Source organism: Osmerus eperlanus, chromosome 24, assembly GCF_963692335.1.
Source record: "Osmerus eperlanus chromosome 24, fOsmEpe2.1, whole genome shotgun sequence".
Classification (NCBI taxonomy): Eukaryota; Metazoa; Chordata; class Actinopteri; order Osmeriformes; family Osmeridae; genus Osmerus; species Osmerus eperlanus.
Window position 1 is genome coordinate 2,360,653 of NC_085041.1, and position 17,626 is coordinate 2,378,278.

At 50.6% G+C, this 17,626-nt stretch overlaps 2 protein-coding genes across 2 annotated transcripts; both read left to right on the forward strand.

The window, feature by feature from the left end:
• Positions 1 to 106: 106 nt before the first annotated feature.
• mysm1 (Myb-like, SWIRM and MPN domains 1) lies at positions 107 to 5,773 on the forward strand. Its single transcript, XM_062450820.1, has 20 exons — positions 107 to 271; positions 687 to 759; positions 852 to 922; positions 1,051 to 1,125; positions 1,217 to 1,295; positions 1,471 to 1,569; positions 1,733 to 2,237; positions 2,398 to 2,584; positions 2,676 to 2,806; positions 2,969 to 3,072; positions 3,170 to 3,247; positions 3,327 to 3,409; positions 3,628 to 3,679; positions 3,916 to 3,966; positions 4,091 to 4,165; positions 4,248 to 4,436; positions 4,583 to 4,715; positions 4,813 to 4,918; positions 5,009 to 5,066; positions 5,191 to 5,773. Exons 1-20 carry the CDS (start codon positions 213 to 215, stop codon positions 5,533 to 5,535), a joined length of 2,553 nt encoding a protein of 850 aa, XP_062306804.1. The 5' UTR covers positions 107 to 212; the 3' UTR covers positions 5,536 to 5,773.
• A 4,587-nt stretch (positions 5,774 to 10,360) lies between these two features.
• oma1 (OMA1 zinc metallopeptidase) lies at positions 10,361 to 17,413 on the forward strand. Its single transcript, XM_062450095.1, has 8 exons — positions 10,361 to 10,920; positions 11,291 to 11,519; positions 12,168 to 12,341; positions 14,508 to 14,615; positions 15,180 to 15,308; positions 15,671 to 15,745; positions 16,326 to 16,463; positions 17,402 to 17,413. The coding sequence occupies exons 1-8, from the start codon at positions 10,517 to 10,519 to the stop codon at positions 17,411 to 17,413; spliced, it is 1,269 nt and encodes a 422-aa protein (XP_062306079.1). The 5' UTR covers positions 10,361 to 10,516.
• The last annotated feature ends 213 nt before the right edge of the window (positions 17,414 to 17,626 follow it).

Sequence of the window (17,626 nt, forward strand, 5' to 3'; positions counted from 1 at the left end):
GACAAAGTTTCCCAAATATGATGTGAGGTCTAGTTACCAGCGTGACACTAAAACATGTAGAAGTAATGATTAGTCTTTTTAAACGAGTATCTGTACTTATGAAGGATGCCATATTTCTGATTAAGCCACGGTCTGTTCTCACGCCAACCACATGGGTGCGCTAGAGGGAATCCACTAGCGGAAACGCCTTGGCTTCTGTTGATGGAAACAACATGGCGGATGAATTGGATGTTGTTGATATTGAGGGTGATGAATATGATGCCAGCGTGGGGTAAGAACCCTGCAATGTCTTATAAATATACTAAGAAAAATATACTAACAATTGAAACTCGCAAGATGTACAACAGCATTGTACAGTAGTAGATAACGCTAAGCTATACAGGCTAGCAAGCGTAGCTAGCAAAATTAGCTAGCACTGGCAGACTCGAAGAACTGCGACAACTGATACCGCATAGTAATTTAATAATGATAGCTATTTTGGTACAAAAGTCTGTTGCTTATGTGAAATATTGCTTATATAACATGTATCTTCCTTCTAAGTGTACTGCTGAACGGTTGTTTTGTCTTGTAGCACTAGTGATGACATGGTCGTTGTCACGCCCACACTAGCGCTGCGTACACAATATGTACTCTATCGGCTTAAAGTGTTTGGCTTTATGTTAAATGTGGTCTCATTTCCGTTTTAGAACCTTGGAAGGAGACGGACTTCTTCAAAACCAGTTTCTGGAGTCAGCTTGGAAGACCAGCACTGGAATCCTGGTAACTTGGCCCGGGCAGTCAAATTATACTTGTTAACTTTTCAACTGATTTAGTGGATTGCTAATATCAATATGTTCCTGTGTCTTCTCCAGCCATGGGAACTAGACAGCACCATCACTGCTGAGAACAGAGAAGTCATAGAGAACATGTTACTCGAAGAACAGTATCCCTCCCATACACATACCACCATGATCAGGCCAAAACATGTTTAAATGTAATTAGAAAATACTATTTGTATATCAGTCTGTCTCCCTTTAAGATGTCTAGTACTGTCCTTAACCATAACTTCAGGTATTATCTGACTGGAAAGGAAATGCCGAAGAATGTTTGGCCAAATAACTCAACCTCCAAGCCCAAAGTGAAGAAGTGAGTTCTGCCTCCGTCGACTCGGGCTAAGTCTGCTGTGGTCATCTCCTATCCAGGTTCCCTCGGTAACCACTGCTGTGTTCTTCTCCAGGTCTCCAGCCAAGCTCTCTGCCCCCGGCTCCTCCAGTCGCTGGTCTCAACAGGAGAAGGAGCTCTTTGAGATAGGCCTGGTAAGCTTTCATCCACCCCAGCCCAGACCACTGCTGTGTGCTGGCTAGCCAGACACTGTAGCTAGGTAGACCAGCTAGGTAGACCACTACTCCAGCCAGAATGTAGCTGGATAGACCCACTCCTGTGCCGTCCTCAGGAAGGTGTTAAGCTGTGTCTCTGCTCTGTGTGGTCCAGACTCAGTTTGGTCGCAGGTGGACGAAGATCTCCAAGCTGTTAGGTAGCAGGACAGTCCTCCAGGTGAAGAGCTACGCACGTCAGTACTTCAAGCACAAGGTACAGCTGCCCTCCCTTTCCACCCCTCCCCTTCTCTCCCTCCTCTTGTCACCCTCCTTTCTCTCTCCCTCTCTTCTTCTCTTCTCTTACAATCTGGGTCTGTCCTCATTGTTCTCTCCCAGGCTTATCAGATTTGTCCATCTCGTCCGGTTTCTGCCTGCAGGATAAATCCGAGCCCAGCTCTGCAGCGCCCCCCTCGGGTGAGGAGGTCCAGGGCCGAGCCCCTGAGTCCAGCTCCAGCCACGCGGCCGCGCTGGCCAACGCCGTGCGCATCGAGAGGCTGTCTGACGACGAGGAGCAGGAGGTGGACATCACAGACGACCTGAGCGACGAGGGGGGGGGCGGGGCCGTCCTGGCTGGGGAGCCCCCCTCTGGGGAGATCCCTCACACGGAGCCAGAGCAGGGAGAGACCAGTCTGGGAGAGAACGTCCAAGGAGGGGACACACAGGACCAGTCCAGCCACAACCCTCCATCCCCTCTCGGTCAGAGACCCAGGCCCCCCTGTCCCCGTCCCGTGCCCTGCCAAGAGCAGGCTGCCGTTCCTGGGCAGGCTGAGGTGCCCTCATCGCCCTTCAGTGACCTCCAGGCTGGGGAGGAGGGGGAACCTCACCAGAGCCAGCCAGAGAGCCCTGAAGAAGAATGTCACGAAGGAGACAGCAGCCATGCAGGTATTCCATACCTGGGGGACATCTGGAGCTGGTGTCCATCCACACTCCCTCTGTTCATGTTCTCCTGTGTTAAAACAACAGATATGATCTTTAGTGGGCCCGGACAGCCTGTGCCGAATACTGTCCTGATGAAAGATGTCTGTCTCTGAACGAATCACAGAGGAAGGGGAGGATCAGGAAGAGGAAGAGGAAGAGGAGGAGCTGAAGGCCCCAGAACAGGAAGTCCAGTTGGACGCAGAGGCCATCGCTGAGGAGGAGAAGCAGGCTTTCCCAGAGTTCTTTGAGGGACGTCCATCCAAGACGCCAGAGAGATACCTGAAGATCAGAAACTACATTCTGGACCAATGGTAAACACACACACACACACACACATACTCCTGGACTTGTGGTAAACCAGGGGGTAACGAGTGTGTGTGTGTGTGTGTGTGTGTGTGACAGGGTAAGGAGTAAGCCCAGGTACCTGAACAAGACGTCGGTGCGTCCAGGCCTGAAGAACTGTGGAGATGTCAACTGTATTGGCAGGATCCACACCTACCTCGAGCTGATAGGAGCCATCAACTTCAACTGTGGTAACTAGGACTGGCCAGAGCCATGGAACATACACATACATGTTAAAGCTTTACAGAAGCTTACAGACATCAGCACCTCAACATCAGTCTCTTATAGTCCTGCTTCATGGTCTCCTCTTCCCTCTCTCCTGACTGATCTGGTCCCTCTGTCGCCCCCTGCAGAGCAGGCGGTGTATAACCGGCCCAGGGTGGTGGACCGAGCCAGGCCCAGAGAGGGCAGGGATGCCCTGGACTCCTACCAGCTGGCCCAGAGACTGCAGAGCATGGTGAGCTCTGCCCCCTGACCTCTCTCCCCTGACCTAGAACATGACAGCTCCTTTATCGCTGGTTGCTTATTAGGTGTGTGTGTGTGTGTGTTTCTAGCGGACCAGGAAGAGGCGTGTGAGGGATCTGTGGGGGAACTGGTGTGATCCTAAAGATCTGGAGGGACAGACGTACGAGGTACATCACACACACACACACACACACTCTTCTGTAGATGTGGTGGTGTATTGATCCCGTGGTGCCCCCCTCTCCTCAGCACCTGAGTGCGGAGGAGCTGCGGAGGAGGGAGGAGGAGCTGAGCAGGCAGCCCCGCCCCTCCAAGGTCCCCAGGCTCCGAGGGTGAGCACCACACACACACACACACGTGGTCCACGAAGGAAGGACATTAACCACACTAAGAACACAGCTACACTGACCCCCTCTCTCGCTCCTCCTCTCTCGCTCCTCCTCTCACTCCCTCTCTTTTCACCCTCCCTCCCTCTCCCCCTCCCTCCCCCCTCTCCCCCTCCCCCCCTCCCTCCCTCCCTCCCTCTCCACCTCCCTCCCTCCCTCCTCAGGTTTGATCCCTTCCAGCTGATTCCGTGCCGGGCGTTCGGAGAGGACAGACAGGTGAGCAGATCAGTTAGTCACATGTAACCCTGCTGCTGCCTCTAACCTGATGCTGCCTCTGACCTGATGCTGTCTCTGACCTGCTGCTGCCTCTGACCTGCTGCTGCCTCTGACCTGCTGCTGCCTCTAACCTGCTGCTGCCTCTGACCTGCTGCTGCCTCTGACCTGCTGCTGCCTCTGACCTGCTGCCTCTGACCTGATGCTGCCTCTGACCCCCCTGTATCTCTGTTTTCCAGGAGCCCTTCCAAGTGATTGTTTGTGCAGAGGCCCTCCTTATTATGGATATGGTACACACACACACACACACACACACACTCTCACTCTCGCTGTCACTCTCACACTCGCTCACTCTCTCACTTTCACTGTTCCATGATTGAGATTACTGACCAGCCGGGTGTGTGTGTTTCCCAGCATGCTCATGTGTCCAGGTGTGAGGTCATCGGGTTACTGGGAGGAGCTTACAACGAGGAAGACAAAGTCCTGCAGGTGAGGAAGAGGAGGATGAAGATGACGATGAAAAAGAGAAAGTAAAAGTGTTTGTACATGAGTGACCGTGTCTCGTGTGCAGATCTTTGCAGCTGAGCCGTGTAACAGCGTGAGCACAGGGCTGCAGTGTGAGATGGACCCCCTGTCCCAGACTCAGGCCTGTGAGCTGCTGTCTGCCCTGGGACACAGTGTGGTGGGCTGGTACCACTCTCACCCCACCTTCCACCCCAACCCCTCCCTCAGGGACATCCACACCCAGGACCAGTTCCAGGTACCCCCCCCCACCACACACACACACACACACCCAGGACCAGTTCCAGGTACCCCCCCCCCCCACACACACACACCCAGGACCCCCCCCACACACACTTATACATCCACACCCTGTGTGTGTGTTGACGTGTGTCTCTTCTGCAGAGTTATTTCTCTCGTGGTGGAGCCCCCTTCATAGGGATGATAGTGAGCCCCTACGACCCCGCCAACACCTCCCCCCACTCCCACACCACCTGCCTGGTGGTCAGCACGCACCAGGGCCACACTGGGCCTCAGAGTGAGTTACACACTCACACACACACACACCTGTACCCGTGGGCGTTCAGGTGGAGTGTGGTTTCTGAGTGTGTCGTCTTGTGTCTCTGTTCCGTCAGAGCTCCCCTACAGGTTCGACTTCCTGTCCTCACAGGAAGTCCCCGACTGGGGTCAGATGACCAGGAGGGCCCAGTGGATTGTCCAGAAATACGCACACACACACGGGTGAGCGCTGGCCCCACACACACACACACACACGTTTGGAGCAGTGTTGTGTTCTTGTTTGTGAGCTGGCTGTGTGTCTGTGTTGAACAGGAGAGTTCAGATGAGCAGGATGTTCAGGAGAGACTCTCACCTCACCTGCCTGGAGAAGGTAAGACCAGACACACCAGCCCTCTGGAGGAGAAATATCTCCTCTCTACCCTGGGTCTTCACCCCCATCTCTCTCTCTCTCTCTCTGCCTCTTTTTCACTCTCTGTCTCGCTCCCTCAATCCAGATGTTGTCTTCTCTCGCCCGGTACCTGGAGCCCCTGGCAGACGGGGAGGGAGACCCCTTCCTCACCCACGTCCAGACCCTCTTCCAGTCTCAGTTTGCCGTCGAGCTCCCGATCAACCAGGACGAAGGGAGAACCTCCAGTTCCCCAGAAGAGCCTGCTGACACAGACAGTTTCCCCTTCTCTGAGCCAGGGGGTGGAGGTGGGGCGGAGACCACGGAGGTCCAGGATGTGGAGCCAGACTGGGACCCCGAGTCTCCCCCCCCCCCAGACGACACACAGCCCCCCAGTCCCTTCCAGTTGAACCTAGGATCTGTACTGCTCACAGGCCACGACTATCTACTCTAATCTTCCTACGATTGTATTCTGTGTATATACTTTTTAAGACTGGTTACCGTTGGACTGTTAAATTACTGCAAAGTCATACTATATGCATGAGCAACAAGTTTTAAACTAATCTTTAGATAGTATGTGTTATCTGTTGACAGTGTTTCATGGTGTGTACGATTGTGCTCTACTTACCTCGACCGAACCAGATCTGGATCTGGTATAAGTATAAACTAATAAAACAAAGACGACTTTAGCGAATTTACTACCTTTGTTATTCAACATAATTCTATACAACTCTTCCAGCTAATCGGCCATCATTGAGGTGGTTCTGATAAGCAAGCTGTCACTAAGGTCCCCTATCTCTGGAACAATCTAGCAACCCATGTTGGAGAGTCAGACAGTATTACAGTATTATTGAAGTCTAAAGATGTGTTTATGAAGTTTGTGCAGACAATCTGTTTAGGCATGTGTCCATGTGTGTGTCTTTGAAAGTGTATGTTTGAGAAGTGTGCAAGTCACTTTTTGCCACAAAAACTTAATTCAAGCCTAAACCGTCAAACGGAACGTAAATAAAAATATAAGCAACTCAATCGGGACCATGACGAACATTTTGACACCGACGTTGTCTATGTAGCCCAAATATTGAGGGGCCCTTAGGGGTGGGAAAATAATAATTAAAAAAAATATATATATGTGAGAGAACAATGGTTGTGCTCGCCGAAGGCGTGACCCCACCCAATTAAAAGCCATGGTGCAACACCACACACCAATCAGAGCAGAACCCCACAACGCTCACAGTGTTACAAATGTGGAGACCTTGCACACCCCAAGCAGGAGTGTCCTGCTACAAATGCTAAATGCCGTTCCTGCGGAAAAATAGGTCACTATCAGCGTGTATGCCTATCAGGTAAAGCTGTGCATAGTAGGGGTGGGGAAAAAATCGATTCGCATTTGAATCAAGATTCTTCTTTTTTTTATTTATAACAATGAGTTTACTAAACTGCAAGAAAAACAATACATTTCAAGATTTTGATGCATTGGGATTTTTTCTTTAACACTTAACTGCCTATCACAGTCAAATAGAAACAAGTAACAATAAACAGCAAATTGGAATCAAATGTAAGCATATATTGAATCGGAATTTGATTAAAAATCGAATCGTAATCAAATTGAAATAATCGTGAATTGATTTTTAATCGAATCGTGACTCCAAGAATCGATTCGAATCATGAGGTATCATAAGATTCCCACCCCTAGTACAGACAATTGCAGAAGAGGAGAATCAAGGCTTCTTTCTTGGCTCTGTCATCTGATACTGATCCTTGGGCAGTTGATACAGGCATAATGGACAAGACGATCACATTAAAACTGGACTCCGGTGCAGATGTCACTGTTGTTGGAGGGCGCGATTCTATGAATGAATAACGCATCAGCTTTGAGTACAAGAAATACAGACAAGAAGCTACTAGTTAATTGTGTGGCCTGTACAAAATGACCGATGAACAGATTCAGACGGCCGCGGAGGCCGAAAGGCTTTTACATTCACGTATTGCAACGCGTAGAGGCAAATTAGGAGTATGCACGAGGAAAATGAACGAAATGAAGGCTCTGCTTTTTGAACGGGCAAATGCTGAACAGCTGGATGATTTCATGGCAACACTATTGTATTTCATCCAAGACTTCAAAAGTGCGCATAATGCAAGACCTTTTAGCAGAGGAACAAAAGGAAAATGATCATGTAGATTGGTATGAACCTAGAATGATGAATTTCAATTACTTTATTAAAGATGTTGAAGTAGCCTATGGAAGAAAGAAAAAGTCAAGTTCAACCAACAGACAGTATTTCAAACGTTTCTAACAGACAGTATTTCAAACGTTTCTAACAGACAGTATTTCAAACGTTTCTAACAGACAGTATTTCAAACGTTTCTAACAGACAGTATTTCAAAAGTGTGTCTGCAAGGTCCTCTCTAAGACCTCATCTAATAGCCTGGTCCTAACCAGACTCGTACATTTCATTTGTACAGAGTCTGGCCTCGCTCCATTGACAAGCGTTGACTTCCTTGTAGGCGGGTACTCTGTTGAAGTTTTGGATCTGCCCAGAGCCACTCTGATCTGCCATAACCAATCGCTAGCGTTCGCCAATTCCTTCACCACTACTGTAACAGAGCTAGCTGCCGTAGCTGGAAAATCAAACTGTTCCCGAACCCCATGGGGAGGAGGGCCACAACATCATGGCCACAACAACAAAACTCAGCAAAACTTGTTCTTGCTCTGGCTTTAGCTTATGGATATTCGGCAGCGTTGCCACCAACATGTATATATGTCTATGGTTGCCACAACGGACCGAATGGCTTCGCTCGCATCTTTCTCCGCCGCCATTACGGAACTACAACACAAACTAGCGCACGACATTAACGTCATTGTTCTCAGTCACTCCCTCTGTTCACTGATTGCCCGGTAGAAAATTAACCTGAGACATCTGACTTACTTACCTCATGGCCAGACCTAGTACAGAAGCAAAATCAAAATTGAGCGGAAGTACGTAGGACGGCAGAGCCGGCTACTCATCTAAGGCCTCTGCTGAAAAGGCTGCTTTAGGGGCACGCACCAAAACCACATATACAAGCTTCACAGATGGAAGAAGCCATCATAAGATCAAAGATTAAAAGGGCAGAACTGCACACACAAATATCAGCAGCAGCGGCAAAGATCAACGTGCTGACAATGGTTGCTGAACCACAAGGTGATGCTATGCATGACTACTATGATGCAAACATGGAAGATAATGTCGACCCTACTTTTACCGATACCTCTGCAGCAGAATTCGCTCCTGTGGTCACAGCACCTAAGACTCCAGATAGCAGTTAGTCACATGCAAAGAGACTCTCAAGCACCCACAAGATCCAGTCCACAGATGGAGGTAATGGCTCAAAGGCAAAAGGAAATGACTGATCTTATGATTACGCAGCAAAATGGTTCTGCTGGAGCATTGAGTCAAACCACAGACACAGTACTGACGACCACATGAGCACAAGAACCCCTGACTTTGCATTATGAACCTCATACAATCCCACTATCTTACTGGATGAGCCTCACACAATGCCACTGTCTTACTGGATGAGCCTCACACAATGCCACTATCTTACTGGATGAGCCTCACACAATGCCACTGTCTTACTGGATGAGCCTCACACAATGCCACTATCTTACTGGATGAGCCTCACACAATGCCACTATCTTACTGGATGAGCCTCACACAATGCCACTATCTTACTGGATGAGCCTCACACAATGCCACTATCTTACTGGATGAGCCTCACACAATGCCACTGTCTTACTGGATGAGCCTCACACAATGCCACTATCTTACTGGATGAGCCTCACACAATGCCACTGTCTTACTGGATGAGCCTCACACAATGCCACTGTCTTACTGGATGAGCCTCATACAATCCCACTATCTTACTGGATGAGCCTCACACAATGCCACTATCTTACTGGATGAGCCTCACACAATGCCACTATCTTACTGGATGAGCCTCATACAATCCCACTATCTTACTGGATGAGCCTCACACAATGCCACTGTCTTACTGGATGAGCCTCACACAATGCCACTATCTTACTGGATGAGCCTCACACAATGCCACTATCTTACTGGATGAGCCTCACACAATGCCACTATCTTACTGGATGAGCCTCACACAATGCCACTATCTTACTGGATGAGCCTCACACAATGCCACTGTCTTACTGGATGAGCCTCAAAGGGCTGATACCAGACCTGGCGTCTCCTTCTCCCCAGGGAAGGGAAAAGGAGACGCCTACTTTTAAAATTAGGAGAAGGAGACACCTAAAATTAGAGATGTGAAATGAACAATGAACAAATGCACAAAGTACACGCTGTGATCCAAAGAGAAGACGAAGCAGCCAATGAGGTACGTCGTTTGTAATATGTGACCTTTAACCCTCCTGCTGTCTGTATAGGCAGCCCATGTCATCCAGGTGGCGCTGTCTGACTTCAGCAAACCCCTCTCCCATTTACTCACTTGTTGTCTTCTGTACACCCCTGTGTCGTCGGGGGCAACGATGCATGGGAATGGGTTTTGGTGTAGAACGTGTGTGTTACTAGACAATAATATCGAATGCATTGTAGTAGTTCACATTACATGACAGTGCTTAGATTTAAGCCTAAAACAGGTCACACTGACTTTAATAAACTGTACTTCATCCTAACCACATACTACTGACAAGATTTAGACCTTGGAATCATTTTCGGAGACCTTTACTTTTGAATGCTATGAAAGAAAATTTGTATTTTATGTATTTTTGTATTAGGAAAAGTCGTGGGTCACAACGACCCCGAGACAGCGTTAATGATAAAGAAAATGTTTCACTTTATTTTTGTATTATGAAAAGTTGTCACAACATGGCTGTGGCTCACAACGACCCGGAGACAGCGCGAGGGTTCCTCCTAGTGGTAACTGGTGATATAACGTCATATATCACGTGATATACCCCCCCCCCCCCTACACACACACACACACACACCCTAATACATATTAGGTAAAGTCTTTTTACCCCTATTATGCATATAGTGTAGTCTGGGGTGAAGTGCGTTTTGTACTTTTTTATTTGGACACTGCCATGGCTCTGCAGACCATAGACTGAACCGAACTGATGAATGAACTGGAGAGAGAGAGTTCGACTGTAAAGCCCGCCTACCGAGAAAAATGATTGGTCTCTCTTTGTGTTAACTAACCTATCAGGACGCGCGCTGCGTCACTCGCTCACCACGTATGTCACTCGCTCTCTCGCTTTCTCCAGTGCCCGGGTTAGCTACCAGAAATGTAAAAAAAAAAAAGTAGATTGCCGGGATATTGTATAGAATTTGCGGGCGTCACGTAGCCGCTATTAAAATGCGGGAGACTCACGGAACTTCCGGGAAACTTCCAGTGTCAACATAGTGACAGTGTTTGAATAACTTACAACGACCATGGAGTTACTCTGCGTTCGTCTCATAACCAGGAGAAATCCTATTATTTCTCTACCTACATACGTGAAACGGCGCTTCCGGGGTCTCTACCGACAGACCGAACTTACTGTCAAGAGTCCTCTCTTGTCATCAATAGAACTATCCGGTAAAAGCTGCAGGACAACAGACAGCGTCCGTGACCTTGTCTGCCAGCTACCGCGGTGCCAGCCTCGTCCGTCGCTCCTTATCAGTACAAGGACGGGTCTTTTACCAGCGAAGAACCCCTTAACTACTCTACCGACCCACGGTAGTGTCTCTCTGCCACGGCACTTCCATACCTCTAGCCCCCTCCGCGCTATCCCAGCACCGCTCTTATGGCTGATCCTCAAACCGCTGCAGAAGATCCTGGCTATAATAGTGGGGAGGTAAGACCCAGGTGGCAGTACTAGTTGTAGGCTAGAACAAACTTTAGTCTCTAAATTTGAGCTGAAAAGTCAGCCTGTAGCCCTGTGACAGGCTCAACCAGGGTAGTACCAGCGACAGTGCGGAAAGAACTTCTGGCAAATTAGCCATTTTATATACGAAATACTACCAAGGGATCGTAATAATATACAAATATAAATATTTGTAAAAATTATTTATTACTTTTATTAGCATGTTTTTTTGCATACAGTACTAGTAAAGTATAAAAACAAATAATATGATATAACAGGACGTGTGTCAGTCATGAGCCAGTCACGTTGCCATGGGTTACGGTAGCACACCTGTGTGGTTTATTGTCATCCCTCGCTGCAGGAACATCAGGAAGTGGTGGGCGGATCTCCCGCCCAATCGGAGGCAGCTCTTCTGGGAGGGGGTGTGGCGGCGCCGCTGGCAGCTGGTAGCCGGGACGACGGTTGCCGTGGCAATCCTGGCTGTCATCCTCCTGACCCACCTGGATGAGTCGCCGGTGACAGGACGGACACGTATCCTGATGGTGACCCGGGAGGACTACATGGAGCTGGCAGCCATCACGGCTGACGGGGTGAGAGGGGGGGGGACATGGGGGAGACCTGGGGGAGGGGAGACCTGGGGGAGACCTGGGGGAGGAGGAGGGGAGACCTGGGGGAGGGGGGAGACATGGGGGAGGGGGGGAGACATGGGGGAGACCTGGGGGAGGAGGAGGGGAGGGGGAGGGGAGACCTGGGGGAGGAGGAGGGGAGGGGAGACCTGGGGGAGGGGGGGAGACCTGGGGGAGGAGGAGGGGAGGGGAGACCTGGGGGAGGGGGGGAGACCTGGGGGAGACGTGGGGGAGGAGGAGGGGAGGGGAGACCTGGGGGAGGGGGGGAGACCTGGGGGAGGAGGAGGGGAGGGGAGACCTGGGGGAGGGGGGGAGACATGGGGGAGACCTGGGGGAGGAGGAGGGGAGACCTCGGGGAGGGGGGGAGACATGGGGGAGACATGGGGGAGGAGGAGGGAGGGAGAGACACTGCGGTTGGGGAGGCAGGGTTGAAAGGTCATTAGAGAAGAGCATGTTGCATTCCAAGGGGGTAAAAGAGTGTTTATAATGTTGATTGGGGAGCCATCTGTCACTCTCTCTGCGTGTGTGTGTGCGTGTGTGTCTGCGTGTGGGTGTGTCTGTGCGTGTCTGCGTGTGTGTGTGTCTGTCTGTCTGTGTGTGTGTGTGTCTCAGTACATGGAGCAGTACAGAGATGTGCTGGTCCCGGAGCAGGACTCCCGTCACCAGGCGGTGCAGATGATGGTCCAGCACCTGGCCCTCAGGAACAGAGACATCTCCCAGATGTCCTCTGTGTCCTGGAGGGTCCACGTGGTGGACGACCCCGCCGTCAACGCCTTCGTGCTGCCGGTCAGTCTCTCCTGTGTGTGTGTGTGTGGTCAGTCTCTCCTGTGTGTGTGTGTGTGTGGTCAGTCTCTCCTGTGTGTGTGTGTGTGTGGTCAGTCTCTCCTGTGTGTGTGTGTGTGTGGTCAGTCTCTCCTGTGTGTGTGTTTGCGGTCAGTCGCTCCTGTGTGTGTGTGTGTGGTCAGTCTCTCCTGTGTGTGTGTGTGTGTGTGGTCAGTCTCTCCTGTGTGTGTGTGTGTGTGTGTGGTCAGTCTCTCCTGTGTGTGTGTGTGCGGTCAGTCTCTCCTGTGTGTGTGTGTGTGTGTGGTCAGTCTCTCCTGTGTGTGTGTGCGGTCAGTCTCTCCTGTGTGTGTGTGTGCGGTCAGTCTCTCTTGTGTGTGTGTGTGTGGTCAGTCTCTCCTGTGTGTGTGTGTGTGTGGTCAGTCTCTCCTGTGTGTGTGTGTGGTCAGTCTCTCCTGTGTGTGTGTGTGTGTGGTCAGTCTCTCCTGTGTGTGTGTGTGGTCAGTCTCTCCTGTGTGTGTGTGTGTGTGGTCAGTCTCTCCTGTGTGTGTGTGTGTGTGGTCAGTCTCTCCTGTGTGTGTGTGTGTGGTCAGTCTCTCCTGTGTGTGTGTGTGTGTGGTCAGTCTCTCCTGTGTGTGTGTGTGCGGTCAGTCTCTCCTGTGTGTGTGTGTGGTCAGTCTCTCCTGTGTGTGTGTGTGCGGTCAGTCTCCTGTGTGTGTGTGTGTGGTCAGTCTCTCCTGTGTGTGTGTGTGTGGTCAGTCTCTCCTGTGTGTGTGTGTGTGTGGTCAGTCTCTCCTGTGTGTGTGTGTGCGGTTAGTCTCTCCTGTATGTGTGTGTGGTCAGTCTCTCCTGTGTGTGTGTGTGTGCGGTTAGTCTCTCCTGAATGTGTGTGTGTGCGGTTAGTCTCTCCTGAATGTGTGTCTGTGCGGTTAGTAGGGTTGCAAAATTCCGGGAATATTCAAAGTTGGAAACTTTCCACAGGAATTAACGGGAATTAACTGGAAATTTTGGGGTAATTTAACTGTATTTACCTTGTCATAAGCAGACATGCATGCAAACATTTATAATACAACTTTTGTGTGGACATACATACATTCTACTCTCACTGCTGTAAAAAGTTAGTCTACTGTATACAAATAAACTTGGTAATAAAATGAACATGGCTTCAGTTTACCAAGTAATCAATATGCTGGGTAATGACAAACATTGTTTGTCACTTTCTACATGAATTAGTTCAATTCATAGTTCACAAATTTTAAAATGAACTAGTTCAGTTCATAGTTCATAATTCAACATTTTTAACTAAGTTCACAGCTCCAAAAACTTATTTCAATATGTTGCCAGCTATAATTGAAATCTCTATCTGTCTGCAATACCGCTCTTGGCCTCTACGCAATTCGGCGCTCTCACACTTGCCAGGCATAGGGTTGAAACGTTCAGACACACTGATGACAAAGACATTCAAAAACAACAGAACGTTTTATGTTTAGGTTTATGTTTCTGGCAGACAATAGGTGAGTTCGACTTAATTTAGCGGCAGCGTCGTCTGCAGCCGCCTGCTGCCCTGCTGACTTGAAGCAGCCAATGGCATTCTCAGATTCAAGGCAGCCGGCTGCAGCCGGCTGTCGGCGCCGCCAGCGCTGCATGAAGTCGAACACACCTATTGTTCCCAACCAGCTGCATTCAGGGTCCAGCTGAGCTAGGCGTGCATAGTCTCGTTCTCAACTACATTGAAGTTCCCTGTTATATGCTTTTGCAAAAAAAACTTTGGCACATTTTTTTTTCCAAAATTCCAGAGCCAAAATTCCCGTGGAAACTTTCCGGAAATTTACCGGAAAATTTCCGCCCCTTTGCAACCCTAGCGGTTAGTCTCTTCTGAATGTCGGTGTGTACGGTTAGTCTCTCCTGTGTGTGAGTGTGTGTACGGTTAGTCTCTCCTGTGTGTGTGTGTGTGTGTGTGTGTGTGCGGTTAGTCTCTCCTGTGTGTGTGTGTGTGTGTGTGCGGTTAGTCTCTCCTGTGTGTGTGTGTGTGTGTGCGGTTAGTCTCTCCTGTGTGTGTGTGTCCAAGAGAGAGACACGTAGACATCTGTGTATACTAGTCTCTTAACTGTCACCGATGTAGAGATAGAATATGCAAGTGTTTTAACTGTGTGTGTGTGTGTGTGTGTGCAGAACGGAGAGGTGTTCATGTTTACAGGGATGCTGGAGGCGATATCAGACGTGCACCAGCTCGCCATCATCCTGGGACACGAGATGGCACACGCCCTAATAGAACATGCTGTAAGTGTGTGTGTGTGTGTGTCTCTGCCTGCTTGTGTGTGTTTGCAGAACATCGTAAAGCGGTTCTTTATACGATTTGACTGTCGAATCTGGGAATGGTAAAACGAGTTTTAGGCCTTTTCATGCTCCAAATAGGCACTTTTAAAACAATCAGTTTTAGTTTTAAAACTGTTTATATCCCTCTGGGCTCCTTGACCCTCCCAGCATCACTCTGCTATCCCTGCGTAAGCTTGTTAGGCGTATAATAAAGTTTTAGTATTTGAGACGCAGGAGGTCCTTAGAGAAGATGCTGGAATCTAATTAGAAGAAGAAAATGGCAGTCAATAGATACTACATCTCCCAGAAGCTCCGGGGGGTTGGATTCCCAGTCTCTGCCATGTTAACGTTTGCTTTCAGATGGGTGAGGACAATCGATAGTCTGTCTGTTTTCACTGCTTCACTTTCTCCTCTCTTCTCCTCCACCTTTTTCTCTCTTTCTCTCACTTTTTCACCTTCTTTCTCTCTCCCCCCTCCTCCACTCTCTCTCTCTCTCTCTCTCTCTCTCTCTCCCTCTCTCCCCCCTAGGCAGAGGAGGCCAGTGTGTCCCATATTTTGGACTTCCTGTTTGTCCTCCTGCTGACGGCCATCTGGGCCGTGTGTCCCAGAGACAGCCTGGCAGTGCTGGGCCAGTGGATACAGGATCAGCTGAAGAAGGTGAAACCTACACACACACACACACACACACACACACACACACACACACACACACACACACACACACACACACACACACACACACACACACGTAGACACTCCCACATGCACCATGCCATACATGTCATTACTGAAGTAAATGTATAACTACCCCCCCTTCTCTTTCTCTCTCTCTCCCTCCTCCTCTTCCTCCCTCCTCCTCCTCTCCCTCCATACCTCCCTCCCCTCCCTTCCTCCTCCTCCCCTCCCTCTCTCCCTCCTCCTCCTCCTCTCCCTCCATACCTCCCTCCCCTCCCTTCCTCCTCCTCCCCTCCCTCTCTCCCTCCTCCTCATCCTCTCCCTCCATACCTCCCCTTCCTCAGATCCTGTTTAGTCGTCCGTACAGCAGGAAGTTGGAGACCGAGGCAGATGAGGTTGGACTGCATCTGGCTGCCAAGGTGCTGACCACTAGATGGCACTGTTGTCATGTCGACAAAGCCTCTTCTCTGGAAGTCTAGCATCTAGCAAAACTAGCATCTTTGCCCATCTATATTTCTAAAGACAAAGTTACCGCTTTAACCCTGTGCCCCCTAATATCTGCCCCCCTGTCCTGTGCCCCCTGGCCTGTCTCCCCTGTCCTGTCCCCCCCTGTCCTGTGCCCCCTGTCCTGTGCCCCCTGTCCTGTGCCCCCTGTCCCCTATGCCCCCTGTCCTGTGCCCCTTGTCCTGTGCCCCCTGTCCTGTGCCCCTTGTCCTGTGCCCCCTGTCCTGTGCCCCTTGTCCTGTGCCCCTTGTCCTGTGCCCCTTGTCCTATGCCCCCTGTCCTGTGCCCCCTGCCCTTTGCCCCCTGTTTTCCCCTGTCCTGTGCCCCCTGTCCTGTACCCCCCTGTGCTGTGCCCCCTGTGCTGTACTCCCCTGTCCTGTACCCCCCTGTGCTGTGCCCCCTGTCCTGTACCCCCCTGTGCTGTGCCCCCTGTCCTGTACCCCCCTGTGCTGTGCCCCCTGTGCTGTGCCCCCTGTGCTGTGCCCCTGTGTGCAGGCGTGTGCAGATGTGCGTGCAGGGCCGGTGCTCTGGCAGCAGATGGAGCTGCGAGGAGGAGCAGCCGTCCCAGAGTGGCTCTCCACACACCCCTCACACAGCAGCCGAGCCACACACATCAACAGCCTGGTCCCGCAGGTACACACACACACACACACACACACACACATCAACAGCCTGGTCCCGCAGGTACACACACACACACACTCACACACTCACACAGACACAGACACACACACACACACAGACACACACACACTCACACACACACACACACACTCACACACACACACACACACAGACACACAGACACACACACACAAGAGAGGAGTGGCGAGGAAACAAAAGGAGATAAGAGGTGTGGGGCGTGGCTGGGCGGGGCGTGGCAGGGGACAGAAAGGGGCGGGGCCTGGAAGAGGGGCGGGACTGGCGGGCGGGGGCAGGGGGGGAGCCACCCCCTCGTTAACACAGCTTCCTCTATTATAGATGGAGCATTAGCCTTCATCACTGGAGATGGATGACCTCATTAGACCTACTGCATGGTCATGCCATCACACACACCCCTTACACACACACGCACACTAAATCATTCACACACGCACACACACACCCACACACTCACTCACACACACCCACACACTCACTCACACACACCCACACACTCAATCATTCACACACTCACTCACACTCACATACTCACACACACACATTCAGACACGCACATAGGCATGGTTATCTTATATAAGGGGTCATACAGTTCGTGTGCTGGTTTTTAGAGGTAGATGGATGCAACATGCTGCTCTGTGTCATTAGCAGCCAGCTATCTTTAGTGAGCTTTTAGACTCACAAGTGTGTGTGGAGCAGTGAGGAGTCACACAGGTCTATGTGACATGCAGTAGTGTGTTTAACCTTGAGTGTGATTGCTGCTGTGTCTAGCACTCTCTCCGTGCTCTGCTCTCTCCGTGCTCTGCTCTCTCCGTGCTCTGCTCTCTCCGTGCTCTGCTCTCTCCGTGCTCTGCTCTCTCCGTGCTCTGCTCTCTCCGTGCTCTGCTCTCTCCGTGCTCTGCTCTCTGCAGTGGGAGGACTGATGGCCACACCACTAATTGTCCATCAGGTGCCTGTGTTGAGTTCATGCATGCATATTCTAGAGAGTGACGTGTGTGTGTGTGTGCGCAGTATCCTCCTGTTGAATCCCTACGTGGGACATTGACCTCCATAGGCAGTCATACTGCACAAGCAAAGTGTTGATCAACTCTCCCTCCCTCCTTCCCTCCCTCCCTCCCTCCCTCCCTCCCTCCCTC